Here is a 26,093-nt window from a genome sequence, read left to right as displayed (position 1 = left end):
TTTGTATACCAATGCTAGAAGCATTCGAAATAAGAGAGAAGAATTTTTGGCATTAGTCAGTGAAATCTCACCAAAAGTTGTAGGCATTAGTGAAACTTGGCTGTCAGCAGAAGATGTGGTCACTGGAATTGAATGTGATGGGTACACTATTTTCAGGGAGGATAGAGAAGATAGAACAGGGGGAGGAGTACTGTTGATGATAGCTGATGTGTTGCAGCCAAAGAAAGTAGTATATCATGATGATAGACATGTGAATAAGAGTTCATTTGAGGCAGTCTGGTGCGAAATAGCGACCAACGCAACCAAATATGCAGTTGGATGCTGCTATAGGCCAGGGAGTACGGGGGGAGATATTGAATTCATGCATCAGCAACTTAGTGCAATGAGTGAAGGCTTGGTGATTATTATGGGGGATTTTAATTATGGTGATATCAATTGGAAGGAGGAAATATCACGTAGCAAAAAGGAAATGGAATTCATACATCTTCTACGAGATAATTACTTGAAACAGCACGTAACTGAAGGGACACGTGGTGTGAGAGTGTTGGACCTGGTTATTGGTTCAGAGGTTATATGCATAAGTAAGGTGTCCTCGTTACCTCCAGTTGGTGAAAGCGATCATGTGGTATTGACTTGGGAGGTTGCAAAATCTGTGGATTTTTCTATTAAGAAGGGGTATGTACGGAACTACAGGTTAGGCAATTATAACAAGCTTCGGAGTGAGCTTGCAGCCATCCCATGGCAGAACATATTGCAAGGGAAATATGTTAGCAGTGCTTGGGATAAAATCAGCGGGTATCTGAGGAAAGCAATATCAGATTGTGTCCCCATGGTTAGGAGGTCAAACAAGGCAGGCATTAGATGGATGAGCAGTAGTATCAAGCTTGAACTGCAAAAAAAGAAAATGTTATGGAGAATTTACAAGGAGAAAGGCGATCAGGACACCCATGAGCAGTACAAGGCTCAAGCTAGGAAAGTTACCAGCATAGTAAGAAAAGCTAAATCAGATTATGAGAAGACCTTAGCCAAAGAGATCAAGGGTGATCCCAAAGAGTTCTTCCGCTATGTGGCAAGTAAGAGGAAGAATGACTTCGGAAGGATAACCTTAGTGGGTCCTGATGGTATTGAGGTGACAAAATCAGATGTAATAGTCGAGTTACTGAGTGATCACTTTTCAAAAGTCTATCACCCAAGTGAGGATATCTCTATACCTACAGCAATACCTAATGTGAGAATTGAAGCTAAAGAACAGAGGTATTAAATATATTGCAAAACTTAAATGCAAACACTGCGGTAGGCTTAGATGGAATATCAGCTCGGGTGTTGCGTGAATGTGCAAATGAATTGTCAACCCCTCTCACCTGGATATTTAACTTAAGTTTGAACTCTGGTATGGTCCCTAGGGAGTGGAAGTTAGGCAAAGTGGTTCCTTTGCATAAGGGTGGCTCTAAAACTGCGGTATTGAATTACAGACCAATCACCATCTCAGGAGTAGTGGTAAAAGTATTGGAAAAGTTGGTTAAAGACAAAATTCAAGAATGGGTGGATCAGGATATGATACTCTATAGAGGCCAACATGGTTTTGTTAAAGGTAGATCCTGCCTTAGCAATCTATTAACTATTCATAATAGAATAACATCTGAGTTGGACAAAGGAACTGGCTACACAGTGATACTTCTGGATTTTGCTAAGGCTTTTGACAGGATACCCCATAGAACACTGTTACGCAAATTGGAGCAGATGGGAATGGATATTAAATTGGTGATATGGATAGGAGAATGGCTCAGGGAGAGATACCATAAGGTGGTGTATGGAGGAGCCGAGTCCAGAATGAGGCAGGTGACCAGTGGTGTGCCTCAGGGCTCTGTGCTTGGGCCAATGTTGTTTAATTTGTATATAAATGATATAGGAAACGGCTTAAAGGGAGATATTCAGTTGTTTGCTGATGATGCAAAGTTGTGTAGTGCAATAAAAAATCAAGCTGATGTTGAAAGTTTGCAGGAGGATTTAAATAAGCTGGTAAAATGGGCAAAAGAAAATGGATGTCAGTTCAATGTGGAAAAGTGTAAAGTCATGCATTTTGGGATTAAAAGATTACCAGCTGTGTACTACATCGATGGAAAGGTACTCCAAGAGATTGATGAGGCTAGGGACTTAGGGGTATTGGTTGATAGGGAGATGAAGTTCAGAGGACACATTGCTAAGGTGTCCAAGATTGCACATAGGATTACTTGGTTGTTGAGGAACACACTGACATCCAGAGATAAAGAGGTTATTATTCCCCTTTATAAAGCATTGATACTTCCACATTTGGATTACTGTGCTCAGGTCTGGTCACCTGGATTCCTTGGAGATGAGGAGGCTGTGGAGAGGGTTCAGAGAAGAGTGACCAAGTTGGTGAGTGATATAAAAAATGCTCCCTACATTGATAGATTGAGAGCTTGTGGATTGCAGAGATTGGTTGATAGGCGAAGAAGAGGGGATATGATAGAAACATTCAAATTACTAAAAGGTTTTTATAGGATTGATGCAGGGGAAATGTTTCAGCTGTGTGAAAGTGATGGAAGAACAAGAGGTCATCTCTGGAAATTAAAGAAGAGTGTGGTTAACAAAGGTGTCAGAACAAGGTTTTTTGCCTGGAGGGTGGTGAATGAGTGGAATTCATTGCCTGACTTAGTTGTGAGCTCTTCGTCTGTAAATGAATTCAAGAAGAGATATGACAGATATTGTTTTGCTAGTTTGGGTCTCCCGCGATGAGTCTACTGACTCCATGGAGATACCCGTAATAATAATAATAATAATAATATATATACACCATAAAATTTCTTCAACTGACTCCTTACCAGCTTTGCTACTTCTGTTGTCTATTTAATTTGCCATCTTCACTAAAAATTGTGCCCAAATAGCTGAAATGGTTTACTCATTCTATAAGTAGTTGTCCATTCAGAATTCAGCTGACATTTTCAATGTTCCTGCATGTTTCCACAGTCTTTATTTTATTTTATTTTTATTGCTGATTTTCATAGCAACTTTGTTACAGCAGTTATTTAGTTTAGTCAAGGAATTCTATAAACATACATTGCATTTATTTAAGAGTATAACTTCATTTGCATAAAATAGAACGTTGTGATTAACGTGCAAGTTTCATACCAAATTTAATGCCACTTTCCTTCATAATACAATCTAAATAGATGATGATGAATAACAGTAAAGATTATGTGTGTCCTTGTCTTATCCCTCATTTTAAAATCACACCACCTTCCTGTACCTTCTTCAATTTTAACTGATAAATTACAACCCAAATATAGCATGTATATTGCTCAATTTATTGTTGTGTCTACACCATATAATTCTAGAATTTTTTAACAGCTTTTCTCTTGGCAGCTTGTTATATGTATTTTCTAGATCCATAAAAGTTTAAGTTTTCTTGTTATATTCCCATGTTTTCCTCAACAATTGGTCTTAAAGTAAAAAACTGCTCCTGATAATTCCTGTTTAGTCTAAAACAAGCTTGTTTTTCTTAATAGGAAAATTCCTCTGTAATTTTTACATTATTTCTATTTTGATTTTTGATGGATGTGTACTATGAGAGCTTTACTCCAATAAAAAAATAATAATCTGGAATTCAAGCTTCTGAATCATGCAATGCATTTATATCTTCATAATTGAGTCAAATATTATATACTCCACATCTCATTCCACGTTTCAGATTTTCTGATGATTTTTTTACCTTAAGCATTGTTGCTTTTTTAAGTATACAAGAGCTATACAGTCAGGTGACTATACCTTTTGTATACTTAAGTCGCCATTCTGTTCATTGCTTGTTTTGTTTAACAATCTTTCAAAGTAATTGCTTTACACATCTAAAATATCTAGTTTTCATGTCACCTTTATCATCTTCAATTATTTTTATAGCACACATTCTCCATTTCTAAGCATTTTTAATAGCCTCCAGGACATTTTGCCTGCCACCTTCTTGATTTAAATTTATATACTTTAATATGGTTCCCATCCACACAAGATTTATTTGTAAACCTACAAAACATTTGTACCATGAATAGGGAAAGGTTTTTTTTTCTCTATTTTTATTTTATTTGTATTTTTATTCCTTTTTTTTTTTACTTTGTCTGGAAACCCTACTCTAGAGACCAAGCATGAACTTTTTCAAGCCACTTTACACCTCCAATAAGCAGGGCAGCTACCTTCTATATTTTTTACCAAAATCTTCTATGATTTTCGTTCATTGCTTCACTTTCTTACATTTTTATCTATACTCTCTCACAGCATATGCTTCACTTTCTTACATTTTTATCTATACTCTCTCAGAGCACATGCTTAGTTGCTATATTTTCAATATGCTTTCTTCTTTTCCATGATTGCCCTTTTAATTTCCTGAGTCTGACATGGAGTTCTGAATTTTCTATTCTTGCAGACCACTTCATCATATACCACTCTGAACGAATCAATGTTTTCTTCAGAATCTACCAAAGAATTGCCAAAATTAGGTTCTTGTTTTCAAACTCTTTCATTTTTTTCTTGAATAATATTCATACATCTGAGTTCTACAGTTCACATCTGAAATCTGATCAACTTAATTATTTTTAAAACTTTCTGATATACATTTCTTTTCAATTGATATTCAATTTCATCCTACTCAAAACAAAACAGTGATCACTTCCTATTTTAAATTCTCTTTATACTCTTGTGTCTTGAACCACCATTAAGATATCACTATCAAGAATAATATAGTCAATGAGAACATTTCTTATTTCTTGAGTTTTCTCCTCATGTGAATCTGTGCATGCTTTTATGCTGGAACATGCTGAAAGTAATGACTAGTCATGTTCCTGAACAGAAATCCAGCAGATACTTATCATTATTAGCTTTGCTCCTTTCTCCAAATTTTCCCAAAATGTTTCTGTATGTCTGGTATTCACTTTATACTCTGCTATTTAGGCTTCCAACAAGAGACATCTTTATAAAGAAGTTCCTCTTTATGTGAGCTGTCTTCTCACACAAAAAAGTTCTTCGTTCTTCCTTAGTAAAACCTTCCATGAAACCACAGGCCCAAATAAGACTCACTGTCCAATTCTTCATTTTGATGTTTGCCCACATCACTCTACTTGATACTGCCTGCCATTCAAGAATCTTATGCTTGTGTTTGGTGTTGACTACTATAGGTACTCCTTTCTTTCTCTAATCATTACTGCCTATGACATCTTGTAACGGTCGTTTAGAAGAACATGACCTGTTTTTTTATTTGTCTTTCTTTTACCATAATGCCAATTGGATCAACATTGTACTACTACTCTAAATCTCTTGCCAATTTCACTTCACTTCTGTAATGGTGGTTATCTTGAATTCTGTTCATGTCAAGTTGGAGTTGTTCCACTAGCAGAAATTTTACTGTTTACTGTGGTTTCCTGATGAAAAGAGTACAGACCTTGTTTAATTAGGTGACACTGCAGCTGGCAAGAAATTTCATCATGTTATCATTTTGTTTTGGTTTAAGCCAATACAGAATACAATTTAGTTGGCTAAATCACAAATTGCTAGTCTCTTTTGCTCAGATCCAGGAGAAACTTACTACATATGTGCAGGATTGAGGATCAGACATTAACTCAGATGTCCTGGGTTAATGTTAAAGAATGCAGAGAACTGTCCTGGTCAGGTCTCTGCATTCTTTAAAAGGCAATATGGAGTCTCTTCTCAGTGATCTAGCTTTCAACCATAGGCAACCTCAGAAAAGACTTACTAATCTTATCATCTATTTTTTATTTTTTGAAAATAAAAAAAAAAGTGGACATAAGAAATTGTGAAATGTATGCAAAATATACACTTCAAAGGCCATTACGCCAGTGACTATTTAATAGAGAATTTCTGAGATGTCATATTACACAATACAGAATTTTCTATGGTAAATGAAATCAAAGAAAGTATATAAAATATAGTCAATGTTTGACTGTATTTTTCAATGGTTTTCAGATAGATCAGAATGGATGCTCTCAGTTTGACATCTGTATTCACTGCATGTATATAAACTTATTGCAACTTTAAAAAACAGAAATTTTTCTATGGAGATGGCATCCTGTTTCATCTTTCTCAAAGCAATATTTAATTAATTTATTTTAAAAAATCATAATTTTAGAAAATATAACATATACATAATAATATTAATTAATAATATTAATATATAATATATATAAATTTTTAATAATAAAAAAATAAAAATAAAAATAAATAAAAAGGGATGCTTAAGGGTCAAAGCTGTATAACTGAGAGGAGACCTCCACATAGTCTTTAAAGGAATGCGGAGAACCGACCAGGGCTTCTGACCTAATGTCCACTCCTCACCTTCTCGTGGTGCACCCTGTTGGGTATCTACTTGGATACTGAACGAACGAGGATGAGCTGGCAATTTGGGATTTAGCAGACCAAATTGTATTCTTATTGGTTAAACCAAAATAAAAAATGATGGTACAACATGACAAAATTTAATGCCAGATGGAGCATTGCCTGGTTAAACAAGCCCCCCCCCCCCCGCTGTTTTCACCAGAGGAACCAAGGCGACAGCTACAAATCTAAAAACACACCCCAACTCAACATCACCAGAGTTAAAGATCGGTACTATCAACATAAGAAGCCTGAATGGCAAAGAAATGGAGCTAGCTGAGGAATTAGATAAGGACCAGAATGACATATTAGGGGTGACTGAAACGAAAAAGACAAAAACTGGTGAGATCTTTCTGAGCAATAAATACAAAATGTTATATTCAGGTAATGATAATCAAGGAAAAGAAGGCATAGTATTCAACACTAAATATGAGGCTAATCTTCTTGAATGGCAGGCAGTCAGAAGTAGAGTGATGTGGGCAAACATGAGAATGGGGAACTGGACAATGAGACTTATTTGTGCCTATGGTCCCAGAGAAGGTTCTACTAAGGTAGAAGTGGAGGAATTTTTCGAGGCTTTAGAGAAAGCAACTGACACAATGAAAAAGGAAAAGTTGGTCCTTGTTGGGGATTTAAATAGCAGAGTAGGAAATGATTGTCAGACATACAAAAATATTTTGGGAAAATTTGGAGAAAAGAGCAAAGCTAATAATAATGGCAAATATCTATTAGATTTCTGCTCAGGACATGGACTGGTTGTCACTAACACCATGTTCCAACATAAAAATGTGCACAAATTCACATGGAGAGAAGAGGCAAGGAATAAGAAAAGTCTCATTGACTATGTTATTGTTGATAGTGATGTTTTCTCCCTGGTGCAGGACACCAGAGTGTACAGAGGATTTGAAATGGGAAGTGATCACTGTTTAGTCTTGAGCAGGATAAAATTGAATTTCATATTGAAAAGAATAACATGTAAGATAGTTTTAAAGCGAATAAAACCTGCGCAGCTCTCAGATGTGAACTGTAGACAAAAATACTCAAAGATTATTCAAGAAAAAATAAAAAAGAATTTGAGAACAGGAATCAAACCTTGGAGATTCAGTGGCAAGCCATAAAGAAAACCCTGATTCATTCAGCTAGAGAGGCATGTGATGAAGTTGTCTGCAAGGATAGAAAAATTAGAACTCCATGGTGGACACAGGAAGTTATTGAAGCAGTGAAAGAAAAGAAGAAGGCATATCAACAGTTCCTGGCAAATAAGTCAGCTTGTGCTCTTAGAGAATACAGAGACAAATGTAAGAAAGCTAAACACAGTGTGAAACTAGCTAAACAAAAGTCATGGGAGGACTTTGCCAAGAAGTACAAAATAAACACCAAAAAGGTGGCAAAATATTCTGGGATTGTTGAAGAAGCTCAGAAATGGAGGAAAGGGTACTGTAAAAGGAATTAGAAATGCTAAAGGTGATATGAAAAACATAAGAAAAAAAAAGATATACTATAAAGAAAAAGAAGTATGAAGTAATTACTTCAAAAAATTACTAAATGAAACAAGCAGTGATAGCACAGTGGTAAAAAAACACTCAACAGGCATACAGTCAGGAATACATATCCATACTTGAAGTAGAAAAAGCCATCAAAGGCTTGAAATGTGGAAAGACGGCAGGAGTAGATGATATTCGACCAGAAATGCTGAAGTATGATGATATAAGAGTCTTACAGTGGCTGCACTGCATAGTTCAGAAAGCTGGACAGATGGATGAATTCCCGATGATTGGAATAGAGCTCTCATAGTACCCATATATAAAAAGGGAAATAAAACTGAATGTGATAATTACAGAGGTATTTCCCTATCGAGTGTTTCTGGCAAGATCTATGCAAGTATACTTGAGAAACGGTTGAGAAGAATTGTGGAAGAAAAGCTTGGTGAAGAACATGCTGGATTCAGGTCAAATAGAGGCTGTCAGGATCAGATCTTCACTTTATGATAAATAGTCGAGAAAGCATGGGAATATAACAAAGATCTGTATTAAAGTTTTGTCGATTTGGAAAAGGCATATGAGAAGGTGCCAAGAGAGAGAGAGAGAGAGAAGCTATTCATTACGCTAGTTATATGGTGTCAATGGGCATTATATCAAGCAATACTTTCTTTATTTGAGTTTTAAGTCTGCAGTTAGAATTGAAGGAAGTACAGGAAGATGGTTTAATGTTAAATCTGGTGAGACTGTACATTCTTGTCTACATCATTATCCCCTCTGTTATTCATTATCTATATGGATCACATTATGAAGGAAAGTGGATTAAACATGATATCAAAATTGGAGATGTTAATGTCAGCTCTTTGCTTTTGCAGACAATGTTATACTTCTAAATAAATCTGCTACAAGTCTGCAAGATTCACTGACTAAATTGAATAACTGTTGTAATAGATATGGTATGAAGGTCAGCAATAAAAAGACAAAAACAATGAAAATAAGAAGAATCATTGAAAATGTCAACTGTGTTGTGAACGGAGAACCTGTCGAACATATAAAACATTTTAGCTTAGGCACGATTTTTAGTGAAGATGGTAAATTAAATATGGAAATAGACAACAGAGCTGGTATGGTGGGAAGTCAATTGAATAAATTCATATGGAATAAGAGAGAAATTAGTCAGAACACTAAATTAGCTATACAAGACAGTGTTCAAACCAGTTTTAACTTATGGATCTGAAGCTGCGTCATAAGCAAAGCATTTAACCAAAAACTAGAGACTGCAGATATGAGAGTCCTGAGAAAGATTAGAGGTGTGAACAGATGGCATCAATGGCAATATCATATTAAAAAACGACGATATTAGGAAAGAACTTGACACTGTCAGCATCCAGGAATGTGTTAGCAGAGCTAATCTCAGATGGTATGGTCACTTAAACAGAATGGGCGAGGAAAGATTAGCAAAATAAATGTTCTCTAGCAGGTTGGCAGGAAAAGAACCCAGATATAGATGGATTGGTATTGGTAAGGAACAAAGTGCCTTAAACGATAGCAATATTAGATCTGATAATGTCGGAAATTTGACAAGTAACAATCTGATTTAGAAGAAAATTGTAGATAGGAAGTTAGTAATGATGTAAATTTTTCATGTAGTACTATCATATCCTGTACACCCCTTGAGGGTACATGGCAGGAATTTGATGATGATGACATAATCAATTATTTTCATTTTATAAAAAATGTATCCAACATTATAGTTTAAATGGCATTCAATAGATTCTCTGTAATTAGTTGCATAACACTGACAATTTCATTGTGTAGAAATTATGGAGACAAAACATGTATTAGAACTATGACTTTACTTACATTTAAGAAAAATAACCATCAGTGTTTCAACCTCTGTATCAAGATTATCATCAAGAGTACGTAAAAATGAACTAAAACACAGGCTACATCACAATACACATAAGTAAGCCACAATATTATGTTAATGTTAATCATTTGCACTAGCCTGACTGGTGAAGAAAAGAAAGAGGGAAGAGTAAAATTTATATTTTTAAAAAAAAGTTAAATAATAAAAATTTTAATAAAATAAAATAAAAATTATAAATAAAAAAAATTAACATTGGAAATGTGAAACTATATCATTTTCTACTTGTTATCTTCTCTGCAGTCCTGTTATCTTTAAGTTCTGTCTACTGATCAAGTTTTCTTGTGTTGGAGTTCTGCCATCTTATGATGTTCTATATTTGAATGCTATGCAGATGGGTCATCCTGATTCTTGGAACTGCTAATCCATCATTCTTGTTGAAATTGGTATGATAAATCAGAATCTCACAAGCCTCTTTGAATTTTCTTTCATACCAAGTTTTGGTATGGTATAGGGACTTGGTGCCTTTCCAATGATTCCATGAAATTCATTAAAAATGGTTAATCGTACCACAGTTTATCGAATAAACAATTAATTGAACAACAACTGTACGACTGGCAACTCATCAAATAAACAAATAATTGAACAACAATTTGCTGCAAAATAATTGATCAAAAAGTAGTTCGTGAATAATTTTTGGATGAATTATGAAAATAATTCATCGAAAGAGTCCTTTTCTTGCAAAATATTGTTCAAATGTTCGGTATCAATAGCTAACATTACCAAAGATGCAGGCAACATACATAGGTGGTCATTGAGACTTGTAATAATTATTTTGATGTATTTTAAAATATTATTCTGTAATTGTCCATGCTACTTCATGGTGTAGAGGTTGATTTATCTCTAGATAAAAAATTTTGTTAATGTACCATGAACTACAGTCTAAGCACTGAAAATAAAACTGAAGAATGAAAAGTGTTATAAATACTTTTCATTCAAGATGGAAAGATTTTATTTCATTCCTTATATATATATAAGAAATATATATGAAGCCCTAACGTAAGTGACTGGAAAAGGTACACGTTTGGTCTCAAGTAAATATTATTCTTTACATAATCCCTCCCCCCCATATTATGTAAAATACACAATATACCCATAGATATTGAAATGAACATTTGTAAAAAAAAAAAAAAAATGAAGAACTTGACACATACGTCCACATAAAATATACAATGGAAAAATATTATTATCATTATTACAAGATCTCCAGGAAGTTCAAGACTTATTGAGGGAGGCCATACATCACCCACACCAGATGTCATACCTTCTCTTAAACTCATTCACACTGGATGCACTCACTACTTCTACTTAAACAGGCAAATTGTTCCACTCTTTCACATTCTAAAGTCCCAAGCCTCATCAATTTCTTACCATTTTGTACAATCAGCGTGATAAATAGTATGTAACTTTTTCAACCCGAAGTGCATAATCTTACATTTGGAAATATTAAATTGCCAATCATTATCCTTTACCAACAATGTCAATTTATTTAAATAATCCTACAGGATATCTACATCAACTTTTATCAACTATTGCCCTCCCTAGTTTTGCATCATCAGTAAACAACAATATTCTCTCCCCCCTTATATTTTATTATATTCCTATCCACCCACTATGGGATTTTAACTCCATCTATTCCAATATTTAACCACCACACATGAGATATTAATTAGCTTATAACCTACTACTACTACTACTTTAAGCCACCTTTATTTAATGGAACTATGTTATCTCCTTTCCACTCCACTGGAACCTTGTCAAAGCTGAAACTTAGATTGAACAACTTCATCAGAGGCACTGCCAGTTCTCTTAAACATTCACATAGCACATGGCCAACATAACATCTAGGCCCACTGCTGTATTCTCATTGTACTGAGCATCACCTGTTCATTTACCTCAGTTTTGATATCAGTCTCTATCACATTAGTAACTACAAAATTTCCACCCTGATAATACATCTTTGCAAGGTGATTACTCATTAGCTCAACTATTTCTTTTGATTCTATCACCTTTCTACCATCAGCATTGATTAAAGTCATCCTTCCTATCACTTCCTACATAAGGCAGACCTTTTGATATCAATCTTTACCTCCAGTTCACACACAGATGACCATAAAATCTCCTCTTGATATGCCATGAACTATTCTCAGCATGCCTTGTCCAAGTTTACCAAGTTTATCCAAGTTTACTTCCCAAAAAAACATCAGCAGCATATTAATAAGTTCCCTTGTCTATGTAGTATCCCTCTGACATGCTAAACCTGTTCTCCAGAATTAAGACCCATCTGATATTGCCTATACAAGGTGTCATACTCATCTGGTTATTTACCAAACAGAATGACATTAAGCTTTATCCAGCATGTCAAAAAAAAAAAGGAGATAAAAGCAAGTCATGAAAATATCGTCTCATATTTTTTTTGAGAAAGTAATGAAAAAGGTCATTAATAGATAACCTTTTTAATTCTTGGAAATCCACCAATTAATCAGTTATTACCAATATGGTTTCTGCCATCTTCATTCTACAGTACATTTTGTCAACTTGAATACAGCACCATGAAATAATTAAACATAGGTTTAATAGTTCCAATATTTCATCTTTGTTACAGAGTAAATATCTGGGATACAACATAAAACTTCTAATTACATACACAAAAAAACACAAACAATAAACGGAAGATGTTAGACTAGAAGCTAGCTTGTCTTAACTAGCCTTGGCTGTTGAGTAGGTGGTCCAAGAATTACTATTTCGCCAAGTCTTGTTTCATACAACCATATTTATTTAGATTTAAAAAAAAAAAAAAAAGAAGTGGTAGGAACAATTATTTCATTAATCTTTTTTGGCACTGTAACCATCAGATAGGAAAGTATGGTGGATAAAGGAGGTTGGTTAGAAGAGACAGATTGGAGGAGACTCTTAACAAGAATTTTTATGAAATCATGTTAAATTAAATTACACTTGCTAAGAAATTATATCTTTTTTTTTTATCCTTTATCCAAGTTTACATAAGTAAACAAAATTTGTGCATGAAATATATCTTTACAACTAGATAGAAGCTGATAACCTCACATAAGATGTCTTGGTATCCTATAATGCAAAGCCCACTTCCTTTCAGATGTGCATTCCTTAACACATAGCATCATGCACATCTAAAAGGAAGTGTGTTTTGCATTATGGGATACTAAGTCATCTGATTTGAAGTCATCAGCTTCTATATACAAGTACTCTAGTTGTAAAGATATATTTCACACAAATTTTGTTTACTTACATTTGAATTATTAAACAAGCATATAATTTCTTTGTAAGTATAATTTACTTTTGAACCAAGTGAAAAAACTTTCTACTGTGATATTATATTGGTGGGGGAGAGGAGGGGATGATGGGAAAGTTTGCAGTTAGTGTACATATCTCCTTGTGTAGGTAGGTTTTCTATAAACTGAGAAAGAAAGAGTGTCATTAAGAAGATGTGTGATCAGCATGTCTAGAAGAAACAGACTACTTTTGTTTTCATTTTACTATAATGATCTGGATTCTGGAGTGCTGGCTGTTGAGATGGAGGAGGAGAAAGAGTTTAATGTGTTTAAGCCATGTGGCCAAATGGAAAACACATCATCCATTTATCTTAAGCCAGAGATAATGTTTAAAAAAACAGTAGTATCAAGAGCATGTTTTTCGAAATTCTTCACATAGAAATTGGCTATGGGGAGAGCTCATAGCTGTATCCTCTCTATTTGTTTATATAAGTATATATAAACACCACTGGAAAAGACACCATATATGAGTATACAGTGTCTTTTCCAGTGAAGTAACCAGTAGAATGCAAAATTGAAGATATCAGTGTGTTTGGGATAAAACATTTTTAAGTAAAGTTAAGGTGCCAGAAAAGGAGATGGTGGTGGTGAATAAAGAAGTGATGTCAAACTAACCATGGTATCAGTCCTACTTAGAACTAAATTACAGATTAAAAGATTTGAAGTGGGTGGAATTTTTAATATAAGATAAAGTGAGGTTAAGATTTAGTTAACTGTTTAGCTAGTTTCAAGAAGGTGGGGGATTCCATAGCATCTACTATAGGATGAAGAGGGTTATTGGGTTTATGAATTTTATCCAGAAGGGAAGAGGAAAAGGATTAAAAGGTTTGAGTTTTTCAACCAATTCATGGGACCAACAGGTGACATTTTTAAGCAGCCTTTTTTAATGTTTCCTAACATTTAATGATGTCCCCAACAGCCAATTCCATGTTCTTTATAAATTATGCAAAGGCAAAAATATAATAATTCGCACAGCCAATAAGGGCAATGCTACTGTAGTCATCCCTACCAATAAAATTGAAAAATGAATGCATTGCTCAGAATAGAATTGAAAAATGAATGTGTTGCTTAGAGATTGCACTACTTAAAATCTTTACATTATGACCCCACTAATTTACAAAAGAAAACATCAAAAAGACTGCTTAAAAATATCACCTACTTGAAACAAAAACTGGCCCCTTGAAACAAAAAGCACAGCCATGAATTCTCCTCCCTAGTCAATCTCTATATGCAGCATTTCAAAAAACATGCTCTTGTTATTCCTGTTTTGAAATCTATCTGACTAAGATACATTGATGATGATGTTGATTTGGCCACATAGCTCAGACAAATCAGACTCCTCCTCCTCAATAACCAGAACTCAGAATCTAGATCACTATAGAAAAAGAAAATAACACTAGTCTCTCTTTTCTAGACACTCTAGTTACACATATTCCCAACAACACTCTTTCTTTCTTGCTTGCTTTATAGAAAACTTACCTATCATCCCACTGATATGGTACCATAGAAATCCTTGTTAATAGAGCCTTCAACCTCATATTGAACTGGTCTTTATTCACCATACTTTCCTATTAATTGATAGGATATAAAAAAAAAAAGATTGAAAGAAATAATTGTTCTTCCTATGACCACATTATATCCATCTCAACATACAGATTATAATAATACTATTGCTAATTCCTATATCTGGGGGATGACAGTGTGATTAGTAACAGGATCACTATAATAGTCAAAACTTTAAAGAAATAAAGCTGGCTGCCTTATGTGCTCTTGTAAGGAAGATCTCCTTCATTAGTGCGGCAATTTCCCATTGTGACATAACATCAGATTAAGTTAGAAATCTTCTCCCGGATCTCTGGATTGGTAACTGCTTCCAAAGATATGTCTGTTTATAAGAATACTGTTTTTCAAGAAGTGTGTAAGTATGCTTCCAAACAATCATAACTAATCAATAACATAATACAAAAATTTCAGATAGTTTAGAATCTGATTAATACTTCCTTTTAGGAAATAAAAACTATTAAGATATAATAATTACTACAGAATATACAGTAGAAAATCATTAACAAACACAAGGTCATGTTTTTTTAAAAAATAAACATAACTGACATACCATCATCCATTCCTACTAGGTCTAAAATAGTAATTGGATTGACAGGATGACTATGACGAGACAAGAGGGATCTAAATTCTCTTTCCAAAGCATTGCCACCAGACTCGAAAATAGAGGTCTAAATGAGGGGGGGGGGAAATAATAATGCTCTAATCTAACTGCTGTATATACAAAATATAAATTAACACTATGCTAACAACAGATTATTTCAAATATTCATTAAATCATAGGCACTATCTGGAGCAGGTCAATGTATAGCATCATACACATAACTGTTTAGAAGCATCAATCCGTTTGAGTACAAGAAAGTCATGGTCAATCATAGGCTATGGTTAGTCAGAGGTCTATGTTCTTCTCATGAAATGTGGTATACAAAATTTGTATACCACATTTTGACAAGTTTTGGATGTTGTGAGCATGACTTCAGTGAATGTATTCAAGGAGAATTATGACAGGTATTTAAGCGTGCATATCAAAATGGATCCTTTCTTGACGAGTCCTTTGACTCCTTGGAGGAGCATTCATAATAAGAATTTTGGAGTACGTTATTTTTTACAAACAATGGTATTGAGCATTGCCAATGCTACAAGTCGTAACAGACAATCTTCTCATAAAAATACAGTATATTGAACAATAAACCTTTTACGGATGGAATTATCATAACTTCAGACAAAACAGCTGTGCACTGAATGATAGCATGCAAGTCAGAGAATTGTTTTTTTTAACAAAAAATGAATCCCCTTTTTATGAGAGCTTGTAAACCTTTCATGCATTTAGTTCCATAAGCAAGCTAAGGTCTGCTAATTCAGTTCTGCAACTTTAGAGAACAAATATGAAACTTTTTCAAACCACTTCAGATCTATAAAATTTGTCTACTTCTTCCAGTGGTGGGTGTAAATTGCTTCCATACAAAGTGGAAACAGGATCTGATCATGCATAAGATGTTTCATTGCCATATAATTCAACTTGGAACACCATACAGAGAAAGACAATACAAACCACTGAAAAAAAATCACAGAATGCAAACACCATTTAAACTATTTTTATCAGCAGCAAAGTGCTGTTTGTGTGGTTTATTCCATAGTTCAAAAAAGCTTGGAAAAATTCGATAGGTGATTATTTAACAGCTGTCTTTTATGCTGAACAAAAAATAAATAAATAAATAAATAAAATAAAAAAATGTTCAAAATAAATATTAACATTTTATTCTAATTTTAAAACGTTATGCTGCCATCATTTTGATGTCCTTGAGAAAACAAGAAATATTTGTTATAAGTATTAATGCAATGTAAAGTAGTACCAATGAAGTCAACACCTAGACAGAAGTGAACTTTTTTTTTCTAGTCTGATTTAGATACTGCATAATTTAGATATCTTTTCAATGCTAAGCATCCCATATGCTGCTGATATCCTTCCTATTCAGTAACTGATACAATGGAAAATAATCTTCCCTTGAGTTTAATAAATTTCCAGATTTGTAGTTCAGTATGTAAGCTGTCATGATTGGAATATCCATATAGTTGGCTACTTACCAGATCAGTATGGCATGATCACTGTCACCAACTGGCAGCAAAACAGTCACATCCTTAACTGAGACACCTTTTGATGCTATGATAAAATCTAACACTCATTGTTCTCGAGTTCTTTATTTCACATACTTCTTGAAAAAGTTGTCTCAGAACACCTCACTATATTCTCCCTTGTTCCTATATGAGTTTTCTCTGTTACCCAATTAATATTCAGATAATTTAAGTCACTCATAATAATTACTCATTTAGTACCTTCAGGGTAATTTGGCAATACATTTCTTCATTCCCAGTTAATGAACCACCAGGTCTGTATTAACATTCTACCATATATTTTATCCTGTTAAAATGACACCTAGTTTTTGTGTTGATGTCATCATGTCATCAACACACTAAAAAACAGGGCACAGACGATCTGTTCCAACGAACAGGACTAAAAGACGAATTTAAAATTATTTTTAATACTTTCCAAAAAAATGGATACAGCCAAAACACTATTAACAAAATTCTCTACAAAACCTCAATAAGAAACAAAGACAAACCAGACTACAGTAAAACTATAGCCATTCCCTACATTAAAGGAATATCAGACAAAATAAACAGAGTACTACGAAAATACAACCTCAAAGCCACCTCTAAACCTCCGGCAAAATTAAAAAGCTTACTCAACTCATCCAAAGACCCACTCCCTCCACTAGCCCACCCTGGAGTATACTGAATTTATTGTACTTGCAACATACCATATATAGGAGAAACAGGACACACAATTCCTATCAGACAAAAAGAACATAAACGACACATTAAATATAATAATTATGGTGAAGCTGGCCTTTCTGATCATGTCCTGAATTCCTTACACAGAATTGACTGGAAAAGAGCTAGCTGTCTACATCGCACTAAAACATGGTATGAACAGAAATTTAAGGAAGCATGTGAGATAATTATCAAGCACCCCAATCTGAACAACAATGATGGTCTAAAAATCCCAAATATATGGAACGTATATATTCAACCAACAGAACGTTCCTCACTAAGAACAACTATAAACAGGACTGTAGAAAATCCAGTATCTTAAAAGCAAAAATAAAAATTGTAAATAGGACATCATTGTTTCTGAAAGAAAACCATCTGAAAGAATGTTTATTCCTGTCATCGGAAATAGAATTTAGATTGATGTAATTTTTTTTTTTTTTCACTAGAGGTCATGCCAGTAGAATAACATGTGATCAAATCATTGTTTCTTTAGCTTACAGTTAATAATGTAACTCAGCTTGTCTTGTATATTAATATATGCTCCAGATGATAATCTTGATGTGAAGATCAAAACGTTGGGATAATAAAAAAGTTTTTTTTTAACACGGCTGTAAATTCCATAAATTTTTAAAATGAGTGATGAATTTAGAGTAATTACTCAACTTCCTTGTTGTGAAGGTGGGGAGAGGGGTTGTAGTTTGTTGGTTTCAATATTTTTTGAATTTTATGGGGGGGGGGGGTAGCCATTGGCTGACAAAGTGTTCAGGATGTGATTGAATTCAGTGTTTAGTAGGGTCTTGTTGTTTTAACAGATTAGTATCTGCCTGTATGGGTGGGTTTTCTATAAACTGAGAAAACCAAGGTTCCATCAGGCTGGCGGGTGACTAGTGTGTATATCATCATATTTTCAGTATATCCTAGGATATACTGAAAATATGACCAGGGAGTTAGAAACCAGTCGGCGTTCACTCTTCTCAGTAATTTTTTTTTTTTTAATAATAATATTTACTGAGAAGAGTGAACGCTGACTGGTTTCTAAAGTAAAACGAACCACATAAAGGCGGGAAACAGTTTAAGTTAAGGTCACGATTGCAAGTAATAAAATTTTGTCGTGTCGTCTTTTCTCTAAAATTACCTTTCTTAACTCTCAATAACCTCTTCTGGCCATATCTCTGACAAGAGTGAAACTGAGGTCTTGTGAGACAAAGAATTGCAAATGGCAGATGCCAATTTCTTTCTCTCAACTCTGGCTCTATCTCCCTTTTCAAACTCAGAGAAATTTATTTGTTTTAGCTGTGCCACTCTGAATCCTAGGATATACTGAAAATATGACCAGGGAGTTAGAAACCAGTCAGCGTTCACTCTTCTCAGCAAAATTTTATAACTTGCAATCGTGACCTTAACTTAAACTGTTTCCTGCCTTTATGTGGTTCGTTTTACTTTATGAGCAAGTGCAGTAGTTCTAGACACAGAGAAGACAAATTTCATAATAATAACAAAGCAATTTAATTTCACTAAATATATCATACAAATACATTTATATAAGCTTAGTTAATCATTCAAATAAAAAACACATATATATATCATCACACTCTCATGCACAAAGCTAGATAAAACACTCTTGAAAATTCATGTTTCAGAATACTAAATCTAAATTATATATCACAGAATATCACAGAATACTAAATCTTAAAAGTTTAGTTACTTAGTTTCATCTCACTATTAATTACACAAGAATTCATTCAAAACTTTCCTTAACAGTCCTATCCAATTTACACATTTATCTCTTTCCTAAATCTGAAGTTAACAAAACTTAAATTATTCTCATTCAAACACATATCTCGAGTCTACTGACATATTTTCTTTCATTATAATTGGCCACAGTTCTAGGAATGTCTTTCATCACACAATTCAGATCTTCACATTTAATTCACTAAATAGTAGACATAAAGTTCACCTTACCGGTTTACAGCATTTTCTCTCTGGGCCACTTCAGATCATATCAGAATTCTACCTTGAATTTCCCTCTGTTACTTCGATTGGAATTCTTCACTCTTGTTTTTCACCATTAAGTCTGCTGGGCTTTCTTTTGTCTACGGCTGATAGTTCCTCTTTGTCACATGACCATACTTTCCACTAACAAAGGGATCCACATGGAAGCTTACTACCAGCCGGATATTCCATGGCACAGGTAATCAGCAGCAGGAAAATGTCTCAAAAAGCTCCGTGCGTAGCGATACACTTGCTTTTAAACTACGCGCCATTTCCTGCTGTCGTCAATCACGCATGCGTCACATTCTCCTTGCTTCTCCCAGCACATAGCGCCACTCGCGGCAACCTACCGAAACTCTCGTAACTTTACATTGAATGAATGGGGGGAGCACCGTCCTACACAACAGATATACCGAAGTTGGCCGTTTCACATTTGGTATAGTATTTTGATTTTCTCTTTTCCAGCAAATGGTTAGTTGTTCACATACAAATTTCTGACTAAGTAACTACTATATTTTTTTAAATACTGAAATTCCACAATACTAAAATAAAATTATACTAGACTATATTACAATATTATACATTTTCCTTCTTTTCTGGTAAATTATTAGTTTTTTATTTAAGCGATAATAACGTTATGTCTTCCGACATAACACCTTATCTGCTTTGGTGATAACTATTTCTTTATTATTCCTCATTTCCTGCAGAGCTTTATACTCCTTATTGGATATGTTGGTTTCTGGTGGTCTTGCTTTGGAGAGGACACAAGCTACATCTGGTCTTACATTGGCAATTTGAATCGGAAGGCGATGGATTCCACGTTCGATCTGGATCATAATATCCTCACTAGGTATTTTTCTGGGAGCAGTGCCGAAGTTGTGGCTACGAGAAAGCGCGTTGAGTGCTTCAGGCTTCAGGGTGACCAAAGAAAGGTTGATTATGGTGTTGGTAGGAAGTTTTGGATTGACGGTAGAGTTCTTTTTTAATTTTTCAAATTTTCTGATATGTCGACCCCATATTTTCTCAAATTCTTTGTCTGATGCGGTACACAAGGCGACAATTTGTTCCCGAAGCAACGCATAGCTGGCGTAGTTATAGATACGAAGAGCTTTTTTTAAAACGAAACGGTGCTTGAATTTTACAGAATTTGGGATTACTTGATTATCCCGGTAGCATTTTAGGAAAGTCAGACGATTTAGTTGTCTTGATAACTTCAACTTCATTTTACTGTACTGGTGGACCTTCCGTGCAATGGAATCACCATGGATGATGGTAATTCTCATAGACAAGCTTATACGTTGGTAATGCGTTACTAAATCACTTAAGGAATTGACAGCATACAAAAGAATATAAATGAAATTATACTTTAATAAATATTTCCGATATCGCGGCAACGTCACATTGCCACCTTCAAAAGGAACTTACAAAAAAAGGCACGTGCACATAGCACTGCAACACAGTAACTGAGAATGAAGTGAGGAAGATATTGTTCTCCTAAAAGTCCTAATGGTGCCCCCCCCTCCCCCACCTAGCAAGCTATGTAGGTGTTCTTGGCTGTTGGGCTGAAGGTCTGCTGATGTAAGCCTCCCAAATTTGGGGCAGTCTCATGCAACCAAATTTGTTGAGGTTTGGAGAGTTTCTTAGGGCTGAGGCTAATTCCATGAATAGTCTTTCGAATTTGAACTTGCTACGGTGTATTATTGTAGCTTTCTTCCACTGTATTTGTGAAAACTAGTCCCATGTTCTGAAATTCTGATATTTGCTGTCCTGCCTGTTTGGCCAAAGTAAGACAGTTTGCAGGTCTATCAGACTGGTCTATAGTTAGAAACTTCTGTCCTAGAAGTCTCATGGTTCTGGAGTAATACTATTTTACTTTCTTTCCACTCCTTAGGGACCCTAGCCACTGCAAGACTTTCATTAAATAACCAGGTCAAGGGCATAGCTAACTGTTGTGCACATTCCTTAATCTGGTGATATGTCATCCATTCCCCCAGCTTACTAACAAAACCAACATCTGATACATCTCTGATTCTTTTACTTCTAATACTTGTCTCTCTTCTATATATTGCATGCCAACGTTTACACGAGTATGATACATGCTGATAAACGGCTCATTCTATAATGCAGCTGTTATTCTGCTGCCATGACTAACCACCAGTGTTAACCTGACATAATTATTCTTTCTCTTGCTTGCCATATAGTGGAAAAATTTCTTTAAGTTAATCTGACCAGCTACTCTCCTCTCATACTGCACCTTTTCTTTCTTTACCATGCTCATCACCTTTCTAGCCTGCACTTTATACTTACTCTTCATGGATCCGATCATCACCAACTTTCTTGTACCTCCTCTATAACATTTTCTTTTCCAGCATAGCTTGCTTGATTTCTCTATTCACCCATTTCAATCCTACTCTATTTATTTGCTTAACACTTGGTATGCAGTTATACATTGCTTTTGTTCAGATACTGCCTTGAGTTTACATGCATTGTCAACATCTTTTCTGCTTAGCTCATCTACCCATCTGCTCAGCTGATGCTACCTGACTGCAGAGCTTCCTATAATCACCTGCTTTATACTTCCACGTCTATCTATATTTGGCAGTAACCTTTTTTGTTTCATCACTTTCCAAATACTGCCTAAGATACTTATCTCTCAGAAATTCCACAAACGCATTCTCCTTGTTCCCATACACTATCTCCTCCTTCCATTCTATATTCCTGTAATTAAAGTTTCCCATCAGGATCATCTTCATTTTACATGCCCAACTAATTTACCTAAACATTTCACAATTGGTATTCTCTGCATTTCCTAGCCTATAACAGCATCCTATTAGATAAACTAATCTGTTTATTTCACCTTCACACCACCACACAGATTCCAAATATTGTATGCACTATCAACTTCCATACTTTGCAGACACGATTCCTCTGTGATGATTAACAGCACTTCCCCCCCCACACACACACATAAACACACTCCTCTTTTCACATTTCTATCCTTCCAGAAAATTATATACCCTTCTATTTCTATTCACAACACCACATCCTCCTAAGACAACCAAGTTTCACTTATTCCAATTATCTTTGGGCATGCTGACTCAATCAACGCAACAAACTAAGCTCTCTTGTTTTGAATACTCCTTACATTTGTGAACAAACATAACAGTCCCTGTGTCCTTGAGGTCATTCTACCAGCACCAACATTCTCTATTCTAGCTGCTATACCACACCTCTCTCTCTCTCTTCAGTCTGACCACTCCTGCTTTCCTGATCCTGACATTGATTTTCATTTCAACCTGTCTCATCCTCACCTTTATGCATTTCATCATCTTGTGCTGCTGCTGTTGCAACCATGTTTTCAACCTCATATCCATTTCTTCCTGTCGTACAGGAGGCCTTAAATAAACAGTATTACTTACCCCTTGTGTTTTTTCATGTTAACTGAAAATTCTTCAGATTCTACCAATGAATCGCCAAGGTTGTTCTTGTTTTTAAAACTTGTTTTTAAACTCTTTCATTTTTTCTTGAATAATATTTGTACATTTTGAGTCTGAAATCTGCTCAGCTTTCATTCTTTTTAAAACTTTCTTACACACTTTTATTGTCAACATGATCTTTAATTATATCCTGCACAAAAATAAATTTCATCACTTATATTTCAAATGTGTACTCTTATGTTCAGAAAGCATGTAAGTCCTACTATCAACAACACCATAGTCAATGAGATGTTTCTTATTTCTTGTGTTTCTTTCTCCCAATGTGAATTTGTTCATGTCTTTATGCTGAAACATACTGTTAGTAATGACTAGTTATGTCCTAAACAGAAAGGACCTAAAGTGTCACATGAGAAGGCTTCCCAAACCATCACAGAGCATCATATCCTTGAACAGGGCAGACCTGGCACAACAGGACCATGACCTCATGCTGCTGAAACTGCACCCTTCTGACAGCTGAGTACAACTAATAATGGGATTCATCAGACCACACGACTCTGGTCCACTCTGCAGAAGTCCAGTTTTAATGGTCCCAGCACTAGGTGAAGAGCAAGGCCTAATGATGAGCTGTCAACAGTGGTACACGATTAGGGCATCAGCTCCTGTAGCCCATGGTATGCATTGAAATTGAATGTGATATTTGTGCTGCCATTGCCCTGCAGTTGATCTGTATGAGCCTGGACAGTATACGTCGACACAGTCATCAAAGGCATGTGGTCAGCCACCGCTTGCTCGCTGAGCACTAGTATACATTTGTTGATGGAATACTCGATGTAGACCTTTGATACAGTTGTTTTTGAGAACCCTAGGGTTCTTACCACTTGGGCGATACAATGACCCATCTGTCTTGCACTGATAATACGTCCACAATCAAAGTCACTAAGATTGCCACGTTTACCCATGTTCATTGATTGCAATACACTGTTCGGAAGCCCTGATGTCTACCTATTTACCGTCTGCATTTGGTTTGGGCACATTTCATTCTGCATGGGGGGGGGTGTAAATATCAACTTCCCATCACCCCATCTGTAATGTTTTTCACCGAGTGTATTTATTTATATTCAAATTCGGTAGCTTGGAAGTTTTGAGAGACAGTCTGATCAATGTTGAGCAAAAGTCTTTTTTTTAATTACCAGTAGGCATCCATTATGCCACAACAAGTGAATAAGAAAAAAAGAGAGCCTCGTAGCTCAGTCATAATAGACAAAGCCCTTTGGTCGGAAAGACCTGGGTTTGATTCCCATCAGTGATGTGAGGAACCTTTATCTGGTCTCAAAAGAGACCAGATAAAGGTTAGCTGGTCTCATATGGAGGTAGAGAGTTTTTTCACCTGGAAATTGGGGTTTTTTGTCCCTCAGAACACGTAAACCGGCCCGCAAATGCACACATCTACAGACATAGGACTCACCAGGAGGCATACGACTAACCACCTTATCCTCGATATGGTAGCAGTTAAGTGAATAGAAAATCTTCGACACCGCAAGGTAAAAGAGGAGGAAAGGAAGAAGTGAAGAAGAAAAAAAGTTCACTCCGAATGTTGCATTTTTGATTGACTGGTGGAATGTGTATTATTTTATTCCTGAATTAAATAGCAAGCATTGTGCTTATCTATGCAATGACACTATAGAGTAATACACAATACTATTCTACTTGTTAATTAAAATGTTATGTAAATTTTGTTTTCTATTTTATAAGTACATGATATCCTCGATTTTACCTGTTGTCCCATGAAGCCTAAAATATTTTCTGTCTTATCCTTCTCAGAAAAAGTTTATCAATTCCTGGTTTAGAGAGTTTAAACATGATTCAAGTAACTGAGGAAAACTAATACTAATAATCAATGGTTAACTCAGACCCAAGATTTAAGTGTGAAGCGAGAAGAATCTCATGCACAAACCTAACAAATAAGTGGCATAAACAAACTGTAGGTACTGTGCTCACCTCTTAATTCCACACTACAATGCATAGCAACTTTAATTACAGAACATGATGTGATCTAACCTGATAATGCATAATACTTAAATTATTTATTATTATTATTTTTATTTTTAGTGCCTCCGTAGAGCAGTCGCAAGGATGTCAAGGCATATATATATTTCAGTAGAAATACCTGAGTGAAAATTTCATCTAGAAAGTTAACTCTGATCTCACATGAATTGGGCTGGCTTGTTTAGAATTATGGCTGAAGCAACTAAGACTATGGGACCATTTTATTATGTCAGGTAATGTTTTATTTTTTTTCATAGGGGGGGGGGGGGATGGAATGCCTATTTTGCAGGAAAAATCCAAGTTCTGGAAGAAAAACCTGCAACTTCTGTATGAGACCAGCTAACTCACCTAAGAGAACCAAAATGGGATTTAAGCCCAAGTATTTCCAACTAAAGGGCAATGTCATTACTGACTGAGCTATGGAGACTCCTCGTACAAAAGTGACAAAAAATTCTCATCACCTCCACATGAGATGAAGTGACAGGAAACCCATCCCACAAAGCAGGATATGAGGCAATGATTCCAACAATGTATAATTTTTTGTTGGGGTATCTATTCGTGTTAGTTGCTGCAGTCATATGAACAGACAAGACAACAGATAATGTTTGTTAAGTATGTTCTGACATTAACTCACAAGATGATTCTAACCGTGTTGTATATGATTCAAGATTCAATAATTCAATGTTTATTTAGTCATAAAGTGTTAATCACCATTTAATAATGAAAAACTTACTAAAATATCCAGCTCTTCACTGTGGGGATTATTCTTTTCGAAAAATGTAATGGCACTCTGAACTTTATTCATACTGTCTAGATATGTTCCTAAGCATTCACTAGGCCTATAAGCAAAAGTGCACTAATCAAAATTATTTGTTCACAGTAACTTTAATACATGTTAACAAAAAAGTAACAATTAAAAAATAAATAAGAAAGATAAACAATGAATACCTGTTTGTGCATGTGTAGATTTGTTTCAAATTTTTGTACCTCTCATAATAAACTGGATTACCAAATGGGTTGCAGATTGTGACAAACAGATCTTTTTTGAGTACAAAGAAAAACGTGAAAATTATTCCTAACACACAAACTTTTTCAGACAATAATTACTGCAGATAATAAA

At 35.1% G+C, this 26,093-nt stretch overlaps 1 protein-coding gene across 1 annotated transcript in view; it reads right to left on the bottom strand.

Annotated features, from left to right (window-relative positions):
- The window catches only part of Exo70 (exocyst complex component 7), a 324,025-nt gene that overhangs the window by 253,220 nt on the left and 44,712 nt on the right, over positions 1–26,093 (bottom strand). Inside the window, exons 4-5 of the mRNA XM_090398081.1 lie at positions 25,707–25,812; positions 15,220–15,337 (exon numbers count right to left, since the gene is read on the bottom strand). Of these exons, the coding sequence (XP_090254207.1) occupies positions 15,220–15,337; positions 25,707–25,812 (224 nt within the window). The remainder of the gene's footprint in view (positions 1–15,219; positions 15,338–25,706; positions 25,813–26,093) is intronic.

This window comes from Typopeltis vanoorti, chromosome 9 (assembly GCF_054136105.1).
Source record: "Typopeltis vanoorti isolate ZY-2024b chromosome 9, IOZ_Tvanoo_1.0, whole genome shotgun sequence".
NCBI lineage: Eukaryota > Metazoa > Arthropoda > Arachnida > Uropygi > Thelyphonidae > Typopeltis > Typopeltis vanoorti.
Note: the sequence above shows the minus strand (reverse complement) of the source record. Positions and strands in the feature narration are given on the sequence as shown.